This window comes from Carassius carassius, chromosome 20, assembly GCF_963082965.1.
Source record: "Carassius carassius chromosome 20, fCarCar2.1, whole genome shotgun sequence".
Lineage (NCBI taxonomy): Eukaryota > Metazoa > Chordata > Actinopteri > Cypriniformes > Cyprinidae > Carassius > Carassius carassius.
In genome coordinates this window covers 8598228-8620911 of record NC_081774.1, presented here as the reverse complement: position 1 = coordinate 8620911, position 22684 = coordinate 8598228, and the positions used below count along the sequence as shown (strand labels likewise).

Here is a 22684-nt window from a genome sequence, read left to right as displayed (position 1 = left end):
CTCAGTGTGTGAATGTTTATGTCAGGCCTGTGAAACACTCAGGCGTGTTGTGAGTGGTGTAAAATTTCTGAATGATAGACAGCAGTGCACGGCTTTATGACATGCTAAGGAAGAGAGGAAGTGATACTAGAGGAATGCACTGTCATTAATCCCAACACCCAAGCCAAGCCCTTTCTCAGCATTTGTACTCTAGCTATTTTCTTCTTCATTCTCTTTTCAAGTTTGTCCGCTTTCTTTTATTTCTCGTCCATTTTTGTACTCCCTCCAGCTTTATTATTTTCTTCCTTTGTTTGTTTGTCTTTCTGCTTCCTTCTTTTTTTTCTGTTGCTCCTTCTAATATCCCACACACATAAAACATGCAGCATAATTTCCTATTTACGGTGACAGAGACAAAGGAATGCTTTGAGGTCTTTTATTGACTTTTTCTCTACAAAGGCATCAATACCCGCACAAGTACAGATAGCATTTGAACATGAATAAAGCCGCTACTTATGACATTTATCTAAGAGTTTATTGATCTGAAGATAGTTTACAGATGTGTTTCCCTAAAAGGTCTTATCAATATAAACGCTCCATGCGGAATATCACAAATCATAATAATGCTCTTACTGATAATCATACATGCTCTTAGCAAAACATTATGGAAAAGAAACACAAGGCTTTTATATGACAAATAGGACAAACAAGCTTTCATGTGTCGAGAGGACGGCCTTTAAAGGGCGGTCACACTGGGCTTTGTGTGACATTCACTTACATTCATATGAATGCGAACAAATGTGAAGAATATTTGTCTTTCACTGCCTACAAAAGTTTGGGTTTGGTGAACTATGACCTGCAAGTTCGCAAAGCAAAAGGACGTTAGACCAACAGAAGATTCAAATGTCACAGACTGGCCTCTTGGATGAAAATCAAACATGGGGGAAACATTTTAGTGGTTTTGCATCCATAACAATATGAACAAAAGGAAACTTCAATTTAAAAGACACTCGTTGGGTTGCAGTGTTGTAGAACAAAAAGTACTAATTTGTCAATCATTTGAAATACTGTACAGTGAATTTAGGCATCAAAATGAACAATATGAAAGATAAATATGATATTAATTTTGAGATCTGCTAAGCTATGCCATTTAAAAATTATTATTAAATATATCTTTATTATCATTAAGCACTAGACTAGAGATGATAGAAAAAGTAGCAATACTTTTATAAATAATAAATAAATAAATACTATAAAATAAAATGAAATAAAATCAAATGTTTTTTCCTATGTAAAATCTAGTGTGATTGCCCTTTTATACTTCTCCTAACCAGTCATAGAGCCACAGTGAAAAATATAGTCCAGTCCAAAATATAGATGCATATTAAACATCCAATACATTCTAACTCTTTGTGATTTTTTTCACACAGCGTTTTCACTTCAAATGAGGACAGAAAAGTTCCCTGCATTTCACAAATATTAAAGTGTAAAGTCACCCAAAAATGAAAATTAACCTGTGTTTTACTCAACCTCGAGGCATCCTAGGTATACATGACTTTCAGACAAATACAGTCAGAGTTATATAAAAAATTGTCCTAGCTCTTCGAAGCGTTATCATTGCTGTGGCTGGGTGTTTCTTTTTAACAGTCCAAAACACGTTGAATAAAGCGCACACACCAATAATAATACATGCATCATTTTCTGCCACACTCTCTCTTATTTTATCTCTTTGCTGGCCAATTCTTTTAATCTCACATAAGTGTCAGGAACCCTTGGGGCCGCATTAGCACTCGCCCTCGGGAATCACCACCTTCCACTTTCTCCATTTCATCTCTCCCTCCATCACAGTCTGCCCAGGGGCCAATCACTTGCAATCATCCGCAATAGCACACTTGATCAGAGGAGAGAGTTAACGTACATCTTCTGAGAGGAGATTAACACAGTTTTGTCATCTTCTAAACAAGATCCATAAAATGACAGTAGGGGGTAAGGGATGGAAAGATAGAAAGAGCTCAGGAAAAAGAGATGCAGCCCTGGGTCACAACTTCCCCTGGATAGTGTGCTTTGTTGCCATGCGTTGGAGGGGAATGATGGGAATTAGAGCTGGAGGTTTCATCTGATCAGCTTTGGTTCATCTTAACGCCGGCTGGAGCAGAGAGTTAATTGAAGAGGATTCTTGGGAAGCTTAAAACCAGAGGTGTGTTTGAGAGATCAAGAGACTTCGAGTGCAGGAGTTTCGGTCTTGTTTATAAGCGAATGCACTCGTTGACTTGTAGCACTTTTCTTAAGCACTTAGGATATCTAACACCCTCCACCTGCTTAAGTGTCTGAGTGTTTTCTCAGTCCAATACCCTTACGGAAGACGACCAGCTGTCCCCTCCCTTCCTAAGTCCTCCATCCTAGGTCCCTCATGAGACCCCTAAAAGCTCCTGGTTTCAATTCCACACACAGCTCTCATCCCCCCAACAGATCTGACCTTTCCACTCTCTCTCCATGAGGCCTATGACCACTGGGCTGGACAATATCAGGACAATCACAGTCTCATTGTCCACTCTGGTGGACGATTGAAGAAATGAGCTTACTGCCTTTGACATAATAGGGTCGTAATTACCAGTCCATGCCCCAATATTCAGGGTCAGTGCTCTCGCCTATACCGTCCACCGTGAGGACAATGTCCATCTCAATGATGGCACAATCTCAGACTGAGCTCTGAATGCTTTCAGTGGGCTTTAGACCTTAAAACAGTCACCTGTTGTCTTGCATAGAAAGACAAAATGCAGGGTGGAGTTGAGGACAAAAGCAGGTCGGGGCATTGTGTTGGAAAGTGAATGAATTATGGAATTCTACAAGGTATGTGTGGCGGTTTATGAGCATTGAAAGATGTTCAAGGCGGGACAAAAGGTCTTCAATTAGATGCATGTAATCTGAGGACGTTTGGTTAGACACGTAAAGAGGTCTGATGATACTTGCGTCAACATCAGTGGTTTCTATTCAGGCGGCTGCAAATAAATAAATAGCGGACAGAGGTAAAACTGAAGGAAAAACAAATAGAAATGTGAGGAGAAGTGGAAAGAAAAGAATGAGAGAGTGGGACAGGAAAATGAGAGGGAATGAAGCTTCAGCACTGGGTGGTCTTCAAAGCGTGTGTCCTCTTTTGGAAATTTAAAACAGACTTAACTCTGCCAGGTTATATTTCTCTCCTCACACACACAAGTGAACTGAGACTCTTTTTGTCTGTATCTATCTTGGTTTCTGTCCATTTTTTTTTCTCCATCACATCCTTGATGTTATTAATTCAATGAATACAAAAAAAACTAAAGTTCTTTACTTGTGTTCAAGAGAACAAAATTCCCTTGGAAATTGGAGGGAAATAGAAATGGAAAAACTAAGCAACTAGGAATTTTTTTTATGAAAATTTTTTTTTTTTTTTCATAGCGGTTTAAGTAAAGGTCTTAAATATTTTTTTTTGCACATTTTCGTACTTCACATTCTTGGTTTAGATTCAGGATTTTTTATGCATTATAAATATGTTAAAACCCAGCTAGTGCTGCTCATAAACAATTTTGCAAATTAGAAAATGTGAAATTAAGTTTGAGCATACTGGACAATTTGGCTGCTTCTCAGAAGAAGAAAAAATAAAGTAGCTTTCGCACACACACACAAACACATCCACTCACATACACACACTCACTTGCCGTAGGCAGTGAAAGTGAAGTCAAGACCTGTGGGTTTGCGTGAGCTAATAGCTAACATATTTATGACACTTTTATGATGTTGGCTTATCTCTGAAGCCACTGCTCAGGAGGATCAACAGTGGCTAATCCACCTCACACACGCACACGCAAACACACAGACACACACAGACACACACACACACACACACACACACACACACACACACACACACACACACACACACACACAGGTTCTTGTCAGAATATCAGGGACATTTCATGACATTTATAGCCTTTTATGCAGTTCTTTGCTTCCTCTTATCACTTCACAGGCTTATTGTTTTACTCTTAACAGACTGTTAATTCTTGAATATTGTTTAGATAATATTCTACAGAATATATTTTTATTTACATATTCTCACTTAAACAAATGTCGTTCTTATGTGGTGTGTATACACATTTCTTCCACAAAATTCCCTGCTTTTACAAACACTGCTTTTACTCTTATCTGATGCTATGGCTGAGTGAGCTGAGAAAGAAGTACAGCAAAAAACAGAACAAGAAAAAGAAAGACGATTATCATCTCTGCCCTGTAGCACGAACACACAAATTCCCTCATTGATCGGTTCCCGCCTTCTTCTGCTTATTAATTACATCTGAAGACTGATATACCTTGATCCACTCGCTGCATGCAAACATTCCTCATCGCCGCAGCGTGAGTGTGCGAGATGATGCCGTGATTGATGTGGCTCTAACCCCTGAGAAGCTCGTTTGTCAGCGAGGGGCCAAGCTGCGTCAAAGCTTACTGGCTTTAATCTCCATATATTCGCCTAGGTTTTATTTATCGCTCTTCTGTCTGTCTCTGCTTCGACGTACCCTTCCCTTGCCCTCTCTCGCTCTCTGATCCCCACAAACCTGTCAAAAGTTCCTCAAACTTTTCTAAAGACAATCCCAAGGTCTTACCTAAGTAAGGTATGGAGGTACAGCTAGAGGCGAACGTACACAAAAGACGTGTGTTAACCTTTATGTGCAAGAGCTCCGCTCTGAGGTAAATTATTACGTGGCCATCTGCTATACAGAAGTGTGTGTGTGTCGCTGTGTTTTATATAGAGAGCTGCGTAAAGCTTTGAAGGAAAGGCAGAAGGGGGCAAAGCAGCATAGACAACAACTCCAGGGTATGTCTTTCTGAATCACATCAAGATCCCAGCCATTGGTTCGGATCTGATAGACAGGAACTCCACCTACACAAACACTCACGGCATTTCAGGAAGTTTTTATGAAGGGTTGGCTCAGGCAAGTGACAAGAAAACACTCTTTTCTCCGCTCAGTCCTCAGTGGGGATAGGGACAGTGCAGCAGCAGGGATGTGGAGGTGAAGTCTTTCTGAAATGCAGCTCATTGTCTTGTCTACTGTCTTTTGAAGGGAATGGGCAGCTGAGAGAGGCAGGGGGTCAAACGTCTCACATTCCTAACAATTCCTGCATAGCAAACAAGGAGGAGCTGCCTTGCAATGTGTGTGTATGCAAAGGCAAGATTCATCTGACAGATGCAAATGCGGTCATTACTCATCCTCATGTCACAAAAACATACAGGGTTAGATATCTACAAACGTTATGTAGCAAAATGAGACCACAGACCACAATTTAAGCAATTAAGCTACTGAGGAATTTTCTTCAGACAAAGCTATTGTATCAAATGTCCTCAAAAAACTATGAATATAATCTACTAGTGGTATGAATTACTTTTATTTAATTGTTGTTTTTAACATTTCATGGTATTTTGTAAATTTGATGTACATTTTAAATAGCATAGTACAGGAACTTATGTGCCATGGTATTTGCATACAGTGTTATTTTACTATTATTTATAATATGTATTTTTTTATTAGCTTCAGTAATTTTATTCATTTTTGTCATTTTTAATACTAAATTGAATAAAATTTACTATATTCATTTAGTTGTAATGCAACATTTCTATTCTATTTTTGTTTAATGTGTTTGCATTCAAGTTTTTCATCTACTAACAATATTAAATTTACTTTATTTCAGTTTTAATTCAACAAGCTACAGCTACAAATATTTTTATAGTTAACCATTACAACTGTTTGCATTGTACTCCAACCCTCACACACAAAAAGAACTATGTTTGAACTATTCTACAGTGATGCCATCAGATGGTAATACTAAGGTACATAATGATATGGAATTTACATGGTAATCTGTGGTATTTGGCACTATGGGAGTAGCATAGTACTTTTTTTTAAATTTTTTTAAGAGAATAGCATATCAAGATACTGTACTTCCATAAATATGGTATTACTAAGGTAAAACCTCAAAAACCATGGTAATTTCATTTTATATCACAGGTCCAAAATTTATTTTCTCTTCACTTACTACATTTTCCTTAAGCTTTTTTGAGGTTTCTCTCACTGTCACTTTCTCAAGCTCTTGTTCTTTTTTCATCACTTTCCCTTTTTTCTCTGTTTGTGTCTATTTCCACTACTCATGGTCATAATTGCCTCTCTTCAGAGGGCACAGAATCATTGTCCCCTTATTGCAAAGCCAACATTTTTCCCCTCACTGCAAATGCTCTGGCCTGCAATTGCTTTTCTGGCACTCCATAAACTACCCCCTTCAGCCCTGTCTGTCTCTTTCAACACATCTCAGAGGCAGGATTACTCTTACAATCATTAGCAAATAGCAGGCTTGGCAGTGGGCTCTCTCACTGCTATATTAAATTCTGCAGAAGGGGTCGGGGCGGTGCATTCGGCATGAACCCTGTATAAGTGGTGCTCTCTTGAAGAGCTGATGCTGCCGAGAACGGGTCTTGTCCTATCCACTTGTTTTGTTCAGTGGCCAGAATGCAGAGACTGCAAAGGGCTACCCTCAACTGGGTCTCAGCCAGAAGCGGCGGGACATGCTTTGACAGCTCATGGTAAGGACAAAAAGAAATTCTCCAAGACAAACCCCTTAAGACCTCTACATTTTAAAATAGAAACTACTGTTAAAATGTGTTGCTCATGTGGAGAACGGGGGTTTGAGCTTTGCTTCTGATCCTATTCCATTGCCCTTCTTGATGACTTCCCGTTTATTTTTTTGTTTCCTCTAATAAAAATCTAAATTTTGCTAAGTTCCAGCATCAGTTTTCCTGACAGCACCTATGCTAAATTTAATGAAATGTAGGTCTGTACGGTGCTGGTTGATGCCAGAAAGGGTCGTGGCCTCCGGGTAGAGATATAGCTGGAAAGAAATATAGAGAATGAGAGGGAAAAGGAGAGATAGAAAAAGGCCCTTATTGATTCTAGGAGCTTTTGACATGCTAATGTTCTCGCTGTCGGCTTCAGTCCCCCACCTCCTCTTAGCCAAGGGCCTTCAAAGGGAGGCTGCCACACAAAGACAGGGAGAATGCACTGTGCTGTCCGTTGAATGGCCGCTCTTGCTTAGCGAGCAATCTGTCCCTTAAAAAAAACTACTAAGAACAGCTCATGACATGGAGAACATTGCAGTGGAGAAACAGGCAGACTCTTTAAATCTCAAACGGAATGGATAAAATCTAACGGTTTAATTACATGCATCAATTCAGAGCCAAAGACAGCAGTAACAACTTACAGTGAAAATAAGCAACATTAAGACTAGATTTTTTTTCCCCTCTCAAGTGAGTCAAAATTCGATACAGCGCAAGAATTCCTCAGACATACTGAATGCACATGCGAAGGGTTATGGGTTGTGGTTACTGTGAGTGTGCTGCCACAAGCTCGTGCCTCGGAGCAGAGGTGTGTGTGGACGAGGTGGTGAGCGAGCAGAAAACGCTTCTGGGTTCTCGGATTAATGTCCAGGAGAGGATATTAAAGGATAAATGTGTCAACGCCACTGCAACGATGAGTGGATTACACTTCGCAACAGTCTATTTTTCAAGTTACTGCTTTGTTTTCAGTCACATGTGTTCATTTTTGAAGGTTGGGGAGTTCAAATATAAACGAGAGAAATGCATGTGTGGTTAGATTGGGAAAGTCTATGTGTACACACACATAAATGCACTGGGAGTCTGTTGATAGTAACATACTCAGCTTATTTAAGTAAGCCACATGTGTTAGAGGAGGCCAACAACATTGTAATCCTGTTAAAGGTCATTCACACGCCAGGAGGAGTGTGTGCGTGCTAATTATAAAATGCATGAGTTTGGTTCCTTCCTAGCTGATCGGATTAAACATTGTGTTGTATTAACTTGTAAAGAAATCTTCTCCTGTAGTGGGTGTTTTATGTTGTATGATGTGTAAATGGAAGGTCACTTTATCTGCACGAAAAAAAAAAACTTCTCTGATTAAAGTCTTCTTTCTAGTGAACACTTGGAAAAATACACAGTTTTCATCTTGTATCACCTGCTCTGAACATGACAGAACATTGGTATTATTACTGTGCAATATGACATACTGACATGTGCACAACTATGCTCACGACGTCCCAAGTTTGATTCCTGTCTTGAGGTCCTTTGCCAATCCCACCCCCTCTCTCCACCTAATGCTTTCCTGTCAGCTGTCTACTGTCCTTTCCCAATAAAGGCAGAAAACACCCATAAATATAACTTAAAAAAAAAGAAATTAATTGAACTAAAAAATTACTTTGTACATTAGCATTATTTTGCTTCAAAACAAAGGAAATTGCCATGCAATTCAATGTGACAGCAGCACAGCATTTCGTCAGGCAAAACTGTTAATTGTTGAAAACGTTAATGAAAATGTTCTGCTGAAAATGCTGCAATGTTTCGAAAACCGCTGAGCTACTGTCAAGCTAAAAATGTAGCTAAGATTTTCTCCTCAAGGACACTGAATTACTGTGATAGCGAGAAAAACTTCTAAGCAACAACATGTAGCTACATTTCAGTGCTTCTATATAAGGCTTCTATCCTATGTTTCCAAATTCCTTGGAGAGATTTACATCTACAGACCTGTTTCAGCAAATGCTCTTCATCTTCCCCTCCTGCTTTCCTGTGTCTTTCTCTCAGTGCTAACAAAGACATAAAGTCAAAACTAATTGCGGTCAGTAACAAACTGAGTGGCTTTTTCCACAGCAGCTGGTCTGAGAGAGACCAATCTACTTTAACGAAAACCCCAGGAATGGAATAAACCCTCAAATCTAATGGCGAGCATTAGATTCAGCCATGCTTCAACCTCTCCAAATAATTACAAGTATTAATGTGCATTGTGAAGTCGCCGCTCTGACCCCTCCGGGCTAATCACTAGTGTTGCCTTGCATTGTGGAAACAGGTCTGCCGACCCCCGATATAATCCCATTACTAAGTCTCTCCTTTCTCCAGCTCCCGTTCTTGTAGACACGCTCTCAGCTAATTGACATCTGTTAACTGACGTCCTATCTAGAAGTGCCGAGAGAGAGTTTTGCGAAGAGCACTTCAGTCAGGAATCCCTGAGTATGCTGCCGAGTATGCATGTTTGTGCAATGGAGAGTTCAAAAAGTGCTTTTGTGCAAATCTATGAATAGCATTTCTTTCATTCACGTTTGCATATTTACCAAAGTGAGAAAACACTAAGTCACTTCAGTTCTTGTCATTCACAGTGCAGAGAAAAGTGCGTTTGTCATTTAGTTTGAGTTTCTTGCAAGAAGATTAATTTGTGATATCAATCATCATGAATCAAACCATTCATATTGGGCCTTCATAAACACTTCATTAGTAGAAAAGAACAACTGCATTCATGTGCTCCATCTGGTGCATTTGTACAGAGAAAATTTTGGCAGCGTCCTAATCAAACCTGAAGACAAAGAAGCACAGCAGCCGCACTAACTGTAAAGTTTACTGTGCCCCTCTTGCATAAAACAGGTCAGCAGCTTCAACAACTCTTTTAGAAGAAAATTATGGCTTGGGCCTTCCTGCCTCCGACACAGGCTCAGGTCGACCTATGACCCTTTCTGGGTGAAAGCCAACTTAAAGGCGTCATGTATGGAGTGGGAAAAGAAAGGAGCCAGGCACTAACTGATGGGGAGGATCGCATAAAGTAGCTGGGTTGGGTGCTCATGTCCACCGTTGATGGACATCTTGTCAAATGAACACAAACCCTTTGGCATGAAGCATGTGTGGAGAGCAGCCTCTAAATGGATGCTGGCTTAATTAGGGAGAATGGGAGGACAGACTCTCAAGCAGTGACTCAATAAGGCTCATCCATTCGAAAAGATATTTACCCTGCCATGCAGACGCTGAGACAGAGCTGTCCATACCTCTGTACCAGTGATGCTAAAGGATATCTATGCTCAGCTCAACTCTTCTGATCTAATGGATCCAGACCACCAGTAATGAATGTGTGCCAGACGGCGTAATTAAAATATAATTAAACACTAGAGAGATGAGACTAGCGCTATCAGAATTTCTCAAAAGGGAATGGGGGCTATTTCACATTAGCAAAAAAATGCTTAGCGTGTAGTTTCAACAGACTTTTTTTTGTGTGGAAATGCTGTTAATTTATCAAGAACACTGGATAGTTTCTACTTAATCTGGGTATTTCAGACATTTTGCCTTAGAAAAAAGATAGTATCATACTAGTACTTTCATGAATACAATGGCTTTATACAGTTACTATTTGAACAAAGTGGGGACAGCCAAATTATAGACAAGATAGACAACAGCATAGGCACAAACAGTTTGGCTAGTTCACATTAGTGTGTAGTTTCAACAGCCTGTGAATTTATCAACGATAATACATTATCAATATTCAGTGAAAATATCCAGAAATGTTACATTAGAAAAATGTACAATTATGGTATCAGAATACAATGGTATTTTGGTGTATAGTATTGTTCTGAATGACTAGTGTATTCAAACACCACTTAAACACAAAGAAAAGGACATTTCTGAGGACAGGTTCCTAGAAAAAACATCTGGTCACTCTAATATACAAGGTACTTTGAAGCGAATGGTAATACCACAATTTCCCTCATAATCTGTACATTTGACACCTCATCTCAGTCCTAAAATAGCATTAGCATGGGTGCAAAGAGTTTGGCTAATCTGCATTAGCAGTCACAACAGTTTCAGCTGAGAAATGCTATGCATTAACCGTTATTTTAAAATACTAAAATTAAGCTTAAAATATAAGAAAACAAAAATGACTATGGTGTTACAAAAGGTACAGATATTGCATCAGAAGGTTATACTCTGGTACTTTGAATCCCATGATATTAAATAACATTTGAATGAACGCTTAAAAGGGCATTTGTCACCTCATATATGAACCTAAACTTTATTAGCATGAATGCTAACAGTCTGTTAAGAGGAGAGCAGTCACCTCCATCTCTCACCCTTCCCACCAGTTCTGTCCTTCAGGCCGTTTTCCACCCCCGGTGCATCCATCACAACATGACAACTGAAGGGCTGCGAGCTGTCAGGGGAGCTTCCGTATGGGAGCACCGGATGATGATAGACAGGAAGAGGTCAAGGGGAACAACACACACATGAGCAAGCAATTGCACACATACAGACAGCAAGAGAGCGACGCAGATAGACCAGAGTGTCTGAACTCTGCATGTGAAATGCGAACGTCAGACTCAGCTGATTCAAAAGATTTGGATTTAACCACACAAATCATATTATCCAAATGATTTCAAACGTATACAGCACACTGCTATGATCACAAAGCGAAGAGGATGGACCCAACCTTTGCTCCCTCTTGCTGAAAGGACGAGCCGCCCATTGTCTAGACAAGAGACAAGATTCTTGGCTTTGCATTTCACGGACTAAACATGCAAATTACGTATTTGTTTGATATCAAAGGGCACCTCTCTCCATCTCTCTCCTTCTCCCTTTCCCGGGACAGCTGACAGTCCATTCAGCGGACGATGGAGGGGCATATAGGGGAGAACTGAGGAGAATCATGACAGGAATCAACATATGTGCTTGCCATCAAAAGCAAAAAGGAAGCGATGAATATTCATAGGTAGGAGCATTTTGGCAGGCGGCGACTATTGTTTAACAAAGAAAAGAGCAAAAACGACACAGCTGAGGATGATGAGTCTCATACACCTGCTCATAATTATAACAGCAATGAGATACACATGCAAGCTTTTCTAATTAGGCACACAAACAACCGCATACAGGTGCTAAGGTGCAAAGTTTACACAGGAAAAAAGCTGTATCTCAACAATAACACATAAGAACCAGATCAATACCTCTCCTCAAGTACACCAATTTGCTTAATGTGTGATTAAAGCTAAAATGTACTTTTGCTCGGTAAAGTCAATACAAAAGGCATTCTCTTGAGAGTCTATCTCAGTGTACATACATAAATAATGCCGTGTCAAGCATCATTTTCCTTCCAGTTACACAAGCCGCTGTCTGTTCTGATTCAAAGAGCAGTGTTTCATATTATCGCACCTTCCCATCATGCTCTAGTTTTCAAACCCTTTATCCTTTCTAATTACTTAAATATGCATTAGCTGTTTTACATTAGCATCCATTAAAAAATTATGTGGCAGCACAGTGGGTGAATGATGTATCAGATGGTAATTTGATATACATTATCTCACTCGTATTGCATTGTACATCAAAAACACCATAGTATCACTTACCAGAAAGTATCATGGTAGACCCATAATTGATTATGGTATTACCATGTTTTGTTTGGACATTTACCACTTTTACCACTTCCTACTGTGGTGCGGTGACTTTGACATATACCATGGTGCAGAAGTTAATTTACTATATTACTTCCATGATACTGCTATGGTACATGTGTAAAATACCATGTAAATATTACAAAAGTAACAAAAATTACCATGGTGCTATCATGTTTTTTGGACATTTTGACAAGTAGTACCAGTGTACTACTATTTTAGATACTAGATACTATCATGAGGATAATACTGTTTTGTTAGGGTGTATTAGTCAAAAAAGCTAAAAACTCACTACAGTTGGTTGGATTTTTCTCCATGTTTTCGTGCTACAGTGTAGTGAAACACTGAGAGTGGGCTGTCATTCTCCATTACAGCCTAGCACCTCAGCGGGCTTTTACACGTCTCCAGCTCGCCGGACGCCCACTAACAAGTGGAGATTTCCTCTCTGTCCTCACCTCCTACTCAACACAGCAGATGAGCAGTGAGAAAACAACAAACTCTTATGAAGAAGAAAAGACACCAAATCCTCTGGCCAAGTCTCTGCTCCATTCACCAAACGAACGGCGGCTGTTTTGTGGCCTTCTCTTGCTCTTCTGTTCTTGGACCTGTCTGTCTAGGCTGCAGCTGTCAAAATTTTGATGTCTTAATAAATCTCGGCCATGACCCTCGTCTCTCGAGGAGGAGAGGAGGATAAAGCCAGGGGTCACCCCTGACCCTGTCTAGTGTTCCTTCCCTCTCGCCCCATCCCCGATCACGACATCCCAACAATTGGGGAGAAGCTCCCATTGAGGCCTTCTGGGGTATGGGGACTTGTATCCCTTATCTTCAATGGGCTTTTTCACGAAGTCCTCGGGCCCCATTGAGAAAGTTCTCGCCCTCTCCTACATCCTCACATTGAAGGTGAACCTCTGCATCCCACCCCTGGCTTTGGCTGCACACACAGACTTATTAAACTGACAGTGACTTGCATCTGCATGCTGGGAGAGAAAGCCACCTTTTGAACCTGCTTCAATGAGGAAACAACTGCCTGTTGCCTTTCTGAAGACAGCATGTGATGGCTTAATCAGCCATTGATGACAGACTCAAGCTTCAACAAGACAGATATTAAGAAGATGGTCTAAGGATATATAAAAAAGGACCCTTGGATGTTTACTGAAATCTGGAATTTGGCTATGAAATAATTTATAAACTGATTTGTTTGTATTGGTACTTTTTCAAACTGATGCCAAAGCTCAAAAATAATAATAATTATATAAATATATTTTTCTTAAAGGAGCTATGTGGAGATTTTTACTTAAAAAAAATCTTTAAGATAGAGTTTTAATTTGTACATGTATGAGCCAACCATGATGTGAAAAAAAAAAACACCTCGACTGTCCACCATGGTTGCCTCTATAAGCCTGTAGGCTCAATTGTGTGTGGAGGAGTCGGGCCCGAATTGGCGCGAAAATTCACAAAATGTGACGTCATGTGCGTTCTCGTCTACTTGGGCTTACAAGCGTACGGCACGCCAGCCATTATAGTAAGCAGCGGCAATAGTGTTTTCAAATGGACTCTGCGGATGGAAAGAAGCGACAAGCCTCCAGCACAATTCAGACACCCACGGACACTCCTCGTAAGTAAAAAAAAAAAAAAAAAGAGCATGCGCACTGAGAACGAGCATGAGACTGGCTGCAGTTCCTCTAACGGCCACTGGTGTCAGTAACGGTTAGAAATTTCAGAACCTACGCAATGCTCCTTTAAATTCTAAATTGTATATACAAGGTATTAAAACATACATGCAAGATCAACAAATGTAAAATTGGCCTGAAAGAGCAATGAGTGATGGTTTTGTTCAACTAACCTGGAAATTCTTGGCCAGAAGGCTATCTTTATATTTCAGTCCTGTGCAGACCCAGAAATACCCAGAAATTAAACAAATTATCCTCTACATACTTTTGGGACTTGAGTTTTTTTTTTTTTTTTTTTTGATGTGTGAGATGGGAAATGAAACCTGAAAACTTTTGCTGATGCCAAACAACAGAAATATTAAAAAACGCCCTCTTCCAAATATTTCAGAGTAATGAAATCATCACTGCAACCCCTGAAGTGATTTAAGTAATACGTTCCACCAAATGTCTGTGTGGAAACGCCGTTCTGCTCTCAGTAAATTACAGGCTCTCTCCTTCATTTCAACATATCTGAACGGCAAAAGAGAGCAGAGGGAGAGAGAAGGAAAGCTAAGGAGCGATTGGGGAACCCAGCCGCTGCCAGCGAGCTCCGCTAATAAAAGAGTGGCCAAGAAAAACGGCTAGACCTCTGAGAATGGCTTTTCCCAGTGTACCCCCTTCAACCACCCAGACAAGCACATCCACTGAGAGAGATCGCCCGCAGTGAATGCCGACTGCCCCCCTTGAGCCCACAGGAGCCCTAAATTACAGCCCGTATTTGTCATGCAATTAGCCCGCTGAGATAGCGCTCATAAATAAAGGCCGTTAGACCGGCCAGTCGGCCGTTTATCACCCTGCTCAAGTGATGACCCTCTTCTGGACCAGACAGAAAAGAAAGAAAGGGCGTGCTCAAACTGTCTACATGCCCTCTGGCTCTTCCTTCTTGCCTGCTCTGACCTCAGCATTACCCCAAACAGTATATCACTGCTTTTTCCATGCCGTATAGCCTGACTATGGACACTGGGAATCAAAGCTGGCATGGAGAAAGAAAAACGTCCCTCTGGTGACAGAAGCAATCTATCTGATCCTCTCCTTTTCTTCTTTTATCTGTCCTTCTTTTTCAGTGTTTTGCCAATCACATCTTTTTCCTTTAATGTGAACTGAAAACCGTCGCACATGCTCTTGAGAGATAGCAATGGAGAACAAGAGCGAAAAGGGTACGAGAGCCTAGGCCCATGATCTAATTAAGCGGATCCTGCTCATAAGCCACACGGCTGTTGCTCCAACAAAATAATTAGTGCCAACATTTCTCATGCACAAATCCACAGGGAGGTGTTTTGATATCAAACAGGGCGATTCATAATCATAACCAGACCTCTCGAATAGCAACACTGGCTTAATCCACAGTGATCCTCCGAGTACCCAGCTGTCTACATCTGAGTAAACTCTCACATCCCTGAGGGGGAAGAAGTTCATCCGGGTCAGCTTCTCTTACAATGATCTCATCTTAAATTATAGAATGTAGCACTGATAGGTGATCAGGGTATTTTTTACCTTCCATGTGGGAGGTGTGTAAATCTCGACTGGTGAAATGCTCTGTTGGAAAAAAATGGAGCGAGGGAGTTATCTGAGCTCTTACCTTGGCATGTTCCTCCGTGTTCCTCAAAGCCAGGGTTACACAAACAGTTTCCAATAGGCACCAGCCATTCTCCATCTGCTCCACAGTACATTTTAGGGACCTCACGTTCCTCCGAATTGTCCACACAGGATCCGCGTACCTCCACTAGTGATGAGGTGTCCGCCCCAGTGGTGGTGTCCGGAAACTGGGCCAGGTTGCGTACGGTGAGTGGGCATTTCTTATAGAAGATCCGTACAGATACTAGAGCGATGCAGGCTCCCACATCCTGGAACGCCAGGTAAAAGCCCTTCCTTGTCAAAATTCCCACATCCCGCACTTCTGTGTTCAGCTTCATGATGCGGTCTCCTATGTCCACCTGCGTGAAGCTCTCGTCGGCCGCGATGGTGTCGATTTTGGTGAACTGGTTCTCTCGAATGTACCGCTCTTTGTCATTGTTGGACTCGTAGTAGTAGAGGTTAAAGGTCTCCTTGCAGGTTCCCATGACTCCTGGCAAGCTGTTGCAGTCACGCAGAGTGAATTTGATCTCGATGTAGACGCGCTGAGCTCCGCCACGGGGGATCCAGTCTGTTCGGAGCCAGTTGTTCTGGTTGGGTTCCATTACGTTGCATACCTGGTACGTCCTGATTGGCGTATTCTTCTCATCCATGATGCTCACTTCTTCCCACTGTGAGAGAGATGGAGAGAAAGACAGAAGAGGTAAGTGGGCTTATAGAAATTCTACTGGGAAGACTTTTGTCATAGCAGGTGCACACAATTCCAGTCCCGGTGCTGGAGATGTTCCACAGACAAACAGCTGCAATGATGCAATGATTTCATTGATTACGATATGATAATGCGAATTTAATCACACATCTGCCAGATTCTGTGCACTTATTTGCATTTCCTGCTCCAAAAATTAAAGAGACAGTTCACCCAAAAATTTGGATTTGTCTTTAAGTCTGTAATGTGTTCAAGAAAAGCCTCATGACCGTCTTTCTTCTGCAGAACACAAAACAAAATATTGTGAATAATACTTCAGTTAAATTATCTTTTTGTGTTTCACAGAAGAAGAAAAGTCATACAGGTTTAGAAAACATGAGGGTGGGTAAATGATGATGGAATTTTCATTTTTTGGGTGAACAATCCCATTCGGACCAGTGGTTTTAATAGTCAATCTTTACACTGCTTTGCAAACAAACTCTTTAGCCATTAAATATTGTTTTAGGCATAATATGATTCTTCAAAGCACTATTAACACGATTTCTGTACATCAGAATAGTAAGTAATATTTAAGCATTCTAAATTTTTCAAAATCAGTTGTTTTGAGAAGTAGCAGGCAGCGTGTAAAATGGTCCCTGTGAGTGAGGGTAATATTTTAGTTTAAAAACCTTGAAACTAAGGTCAAAATATGGTTTTCACTAATAATGAACAATTACAAACACCTTTGAACATAAACCAAACAAATGCAATGCCCAGAAACATTTACAAGAAAGTGCCGACTTTCTGGTCACCATTAATCCCATATTAGGCCATTGTAAAACTTTGGGGCCTAGAGTTTGATGTTTCCTGCTGGTGAGAGTTTCAAATGAGACGTTCGCAATGAAGGAGAGTTTTGAAAAGGCCTATCACGATCTATGACGATGTCTTTTCTTCTCGCTTTTTTACTCTTTGTAAGTCGTAAGTGTAGAAATCCCAGCTGTCACACCAATAAAGCTGTACTTTCGGACCATTTGTGTGAGGGAGGGGGCTCTTTCAGGACCCTGTCAATAAAAGGTGTCGATGAGATAAAGCAGCAGAGGGTGGGGGAACCACATTTACTCAAATGCCAAGTTCACCATTAAACCTGAAACCAACCAAAGTGGAACGGACACAACAAGGAAGCCTAACCGCCCAATCAGAAAGTACACGTTTTTTTCACGTTTCTGTTGGCAGTGAGTGTTTTTAGTGCTGTTTATGCATCCTGGGCGCCTCGCGTATTAGCTGCCTGCTATGCCTCCCATTTTTGGAGGAGCACTCTAAGTGCCTGAAGTTGAAAAAAAGCAATTCTGTGCGGAAAAGTGTCCAGCGTCATTTGCGTTTTTGTTGTGGTAACGAAAGTTTACTGTCGCTTAGAAGGGGCCAAAAATTGCAGTGATGGAGGATAAACTTTTGGTGTCTCTCGCGGGTTACCCAGAGCTATATATTTTAAGGTTTCTGCTAATATGACAGTTTACTTTACAGCAAAAACCAAAGATTTTAGCTCGCGCTATAATCCTTTGATTAGACTGACAGGACAGCTGATTTAGTGGCTGCCTAGCAACATAAAATATACAGCACATTGTTCTTTTATATAATTTTTTTAATTCACCAAAAAAAGGCAGTGTCTTGCATGCTCAGACCTAAAAAACATGTTCTGTGTGCTTGGGGCCTAATTGTGGTATAATCAATCAAATTGCTGATAAATAACTTCACACATGCTCAAGCAGATCGATTTAGATATTTCAAAAGAAACATTTGAAAAAAAAAATTTATATAAAAAATAATATTTATATTAAATAAAACAAAACAAAAAATGTTAATGTTGTATATTGATGTATGCTATTTTTGACAAATATTTAAAGAATTGTTGGTTAGAACATCCATTTTACACCTACTATATAATATAATTAATCACAATAGCACTAACAATAATACTGACTGAATACAAGGTGCTTAAGCTAATTACAAATTTAATTTCTATAACTGCATGATAATTATAATTAAGTATGAATATTAGTGTCAAGTTTGGCCAAAAATTTAAACAAACCTTTTTATATCAATTGCATAATGTGTGATTAACATGAGGAAATAGGACTGTCCTTTCCAAAGGAAAAGAAAAATATATTTTTATCTTAAAAAAATAAAATTGATATACACACACACACACTTAAATTCTTAAATATCAGCACATAGCCTTAATACTGTACATAGCCATCTGTGACAAGTTTCTTTGTCGTATATACAAAGAACAGTACACCAAGCACTAGAAAATGCTCAAATTTTAAGACGCCAACCCATAAATGATGTACAGAAAGTAACATTATAATTACGAAGCATAACATTTCTAAATGAATTACCCTGAGCACAAGCACTTAAACTCAAGTCGTTTCTCAGTCTGTATGAAACATCAAATTATAAGAACAAAGCCATTTCATCTGTCGGGATTTTATAATTATGGATGTTTGTATAGGTTTCATTAGTCTTCTGTGCTTCATCTATGCACTAATGCAGAAAATACTGATTGCATACAGTGTGATGCCTCTTAAGCCATTTTCCATAATTCTTTAGTGGGGTCTTGGCACAACATGAGGCCTTAGTTAGATCCTGTACTTTCTTATTTGTGGAACAAAAAATCTGCTGTGCTCAAAAAGGTTTCTTTTATTTCTCGAGTCTGCTTTTTCATGTGCAAATATGATTTCAATGACAATAAACACCTACAAGTGTTGCCGATTTATCCACACAAATATAAAAGTAATAGCAACATTGTCTGTTCTCTGTAGACTCACCCCTCCTTCCGTCGGACTCGCAACCCATTTCAATTCTCCTTGCACAGTTCTCGAGTCCAGCAGCGTCACTGCAGAAAGACAAAATGCCATGAGACTCTTAAAATGGATCATCAACGTCCTTATGACTAGATCAAACTACCTCTTAAGCCACAACTTGTATCTGTTGATTCGCTTTTGTTCCAAACCGTACAAAGTTATTGCACTCTCCATTACCTCGATGTACACCGATTTATGCTCATAAGTCTATTTATTGGATTTGGTAAAATAACACATATGATTATTTGCCCAAAATATGTATTTTATCATTTTTGATTGGAACATGATAACGTAGGCTTTTTTTTAAATCACTATTCCAAGTTGGCTATTGTCCAAGCAAAATTAGGACCTTTGAGAAAGGAAAATAATCAGTGCAATGAACATGCAAAGAATACATAAAAGGTTTGTGTTCACATTTTTTAAAAGGTTTCAGAATTTAAAATGAGCAGACGGCAGAAGCAATTAATGCAAAATTGACAATAAATAGCCTATAGCATACACACACACACACACACACACACACACACACACACACATATATATATATATATATATATATATATATATATATATATATATATATATATATATATATATATATATATATGTATATATACATACATATACACACACGCACATATTTAAATTTGCGTTTGTGTTATATTTAATACCACAACAAAGCCCTAGTTTAATTATAAGTGTGCAGTCTTATTCGACATTTAGCCTACGAGAATTTGACTGAGACTGTAAGTCTATATTATACTGTATATGTCTAGTGAGAGTCTCCGAATTTCGCAAATTTCGCTTGTAAAAAACACTCCAAGGAAATACTAAGTCGCTAACTACTTACATTTCCCTTTCTGGTCACCCATGCACATTTAATGAAATTTGATTGAATAAATAAACGTGTGCGAAAAAAGAAAAGAAAATGGTTCCAATAAAATTAGAAATCAGTTGAACCAGAGTGTTTACTCCCAATAGAGTCCGAGTTTAAACTTCGTTTGATGGAAAAACGCCTCAGTCTTCCTTTAGATCTGCGGATTTGGGAACCACAGACACTTGGAGATCCCCAAAGGGACTTTCGGGGAAACATTTTATAATTCCTTTTCGCTGACGGGATAAAGCCTCATAATAATAATAATAATAATAATAATAAAAATAATAAAAAAAAATAAAATAAAAAATAATAAAACAGGTGGCAGTCATACACTGTGCCACTCAATACCGTCCAATGCCGTAACCCAAACAATAATAAAAAAATAACTCTTGGAGAGATTTTCCCTTGGTTTGGTAAATCCTTACCTTCATTAGGAGGGTAGACCCGTGCGGTTAATGCGAAAGTAGGTATCCAGATTGTTAGAGCAACAGTCGCCGTGAACACAAGCGTAGCCATTGGTGTCATTTCGTGTGCGTCTCCTTCGCTCCGCGCACGGACCGAAGTTGCGTCTGTCCCGGTGGAATTAGCTTTTCAAAATGATGCACAGAGCTCAGTTGAACACCGCCAAGGGGCGGATCTTTACTGCCTGACGCGCCTGTCACAGCGAGACACCAAAAGTCAACAGTCTGTCCATTCAGGTAAATAGCCAACCCATTTTTCAGGTATATGGTAAATGAAGAATTGTATAAGTATAAAAAAGTCTTTCTTCTTTGAGTCTTTTGCGTATCATAAAAACGGTGTGTGCTGTATGTGAAAGGTAAAGCAGAGTGCGCGTGTGAAAGCGCGATAAAAGGAGAAAGAGAGATCGGCTGTTTAAATGCTACCTTTACATACAGAACATGGTCCATCATATATTTGAAAAGCCGTGAACATATGTATTATAACATTATACGTCATACATAAGTCTGTATGGAGCGAGCAAGTCATTAAAATTAAGCTAAACAGCCAAATAGTGGGAAGAGTAAGTGCGCCGTCTAGTGTTTGCAATTTAGCCCATCTCTTATCCACAACACTCAATCACAAGCTAAGTTTCTAAACTTGCTAGGTCGTGTATAAATACTATCACAGCTAACAGACCATTTATTCAGGGGTAACGGAGTACTCCAGTGATTATTATTCAAACATTAACAATCATAAAATATAAGAGAATGGGAAACCACGTTTGCATCCTGGTTTAAACTGCAGTGCTTCAGTGCTACAGTAGAGATAAAAGTCCGACTAATTTTTGAAAATCGTTTCTTTCAGAAAATTCCTTTCGAAGTGGTAGACAAAAAAAAAAAAAACAGCAATTATTTTAAGTTTCCCCACAATTGCGTCATCGGTATCCTGAGTGGCACATTACATAATCTCAAAACATATTGCCGTATACTTTTTTTCTTGACGTAGATTATAAGCTTTATTAGTATTATTAGTTCTGTCTATCATTTCCGAGTTAATTGTTCAAACCGGTTTTGCGAAGAGGATCACTAACTTTAAATGACGGATTCAGTTCTATGTGTTGCTGCAAAAACTAAAAGTTATTAAATGTTAGGGTGAGACCATTTGTGCTTTTATCAACTGGACACCTACACTTCATGACCTCTCCTGCCCCTGTCAGTCAATCTTTTTACGACGCCCACAGCCAGAGTTGAGCACCAAACGCGTCTTTTCCACTGTTGAATAGCAGCAGATACATCGATTTCACGTCACGCTTTGCACTGACTTAGTGCATGCGCCCACCTGATGAGCCAATCCACATCCTGTTACGGACTCACTGTGTGCTGACAACTTTGACAACTGTGTGTTTGCATATGGATGGGCTGCAAGGGAGAGTAACTTGACTGGAGTTATTGGGTACCGCCCTCGAGGCTGATGGATCTGAAAGAGACAAGGCAGCTGTTTATACCTGAACATTATCAGTTATAGCTACACTTAATTGTTGTTTCTCTAAAGATAAATGCTCATGGTTAGAATAAATCTAGATACTTGTTTTGCTTAAATAACAAACAACTATTGAATGATATAACTACAGTTACTTACAAAATGTAAGAAACTACAGGCGCTTTGGCATCACGTGACTTTCTGAAAGCATTAAAGACAAATTCTATACATTTTTCTCATTATACCTATCAGATCCCAGTTTGATAATTGTAATATAGCATAGCGTTAACCCCAAAATCTCAATTTATGCTATATTTACAATCAACTTTACCATTCTGGTGTAGTGTTTATTTAATTTATACATTCAATTTATTAATTACATATATGCTTTATAAACAGAAATGCTCAATTTGCACTCCTCTGGGATGCATGTTCATGACTTCACGTAATACGAAACTACATTAAAAAGTCACGCTTGACATAGGCTGACACATATTAATTTTTGTTTTTTACTTATTCATTACATTTTCGACTTGTAAACACTGAGTGGGTGCTTCCGCCTATGTCACGTGTGATCTTTTCAACCTGGTTGCATATTACACGAAGTTGTGGACGCACATCACAAAGCAGTGCAAGGTGAGCATTTCTGTTTATAAAGCATATACATTTATAATTATTTTTTTTAGATAATGACCGAATGTTTCAATAGATAAGATCCTTATTCCTCGTTTGGTATTGTGTATATCACTTTGAAGCTGGACTGAAATTCAAATTTTAAACTTCAACCATTGGTACC

General features: G+C 39.4%; 1 protein-coding gene across 4 annotated transcripts in view; it reads right to left on the bottom strand.

Moving 5' to 3' along the window:
- The window catches only part of LOC132096230 (ephrin type-A receptor 4-like), a 38558-nt gene extending 17958 nt beyond the window's left edge, over positions 1-20600 (bottom strand). Inside the window, exons 1-3 of one of the 4 annotated variants that reach the window (XM_059501470.1) lie at positions 20394-20600; positions 19056-19123; positions 15553-16216 (exon numbers count right to left, since the gene is read on the bottom strand). In XM_059501470.1, the coding sequence (XP_059357453.1) occupies positions 15553-16216; positions 19056-19123; positions 20394-20493 (832 nt within the window). In that variant the 5' untranslated portion in view covers positions 20494-20600. The remainder of the gene's footprint in view (positions 1-15552; positions 16217-19055; positions 19124-20393) is intronic. The other 3 variants (XM_059501471.1, XM_059501472.1, XM_059501473.1) reach the window with 3 other exon arrangements.
- Positions 20601-22684: the final 2084 nt, after the last annotated feature.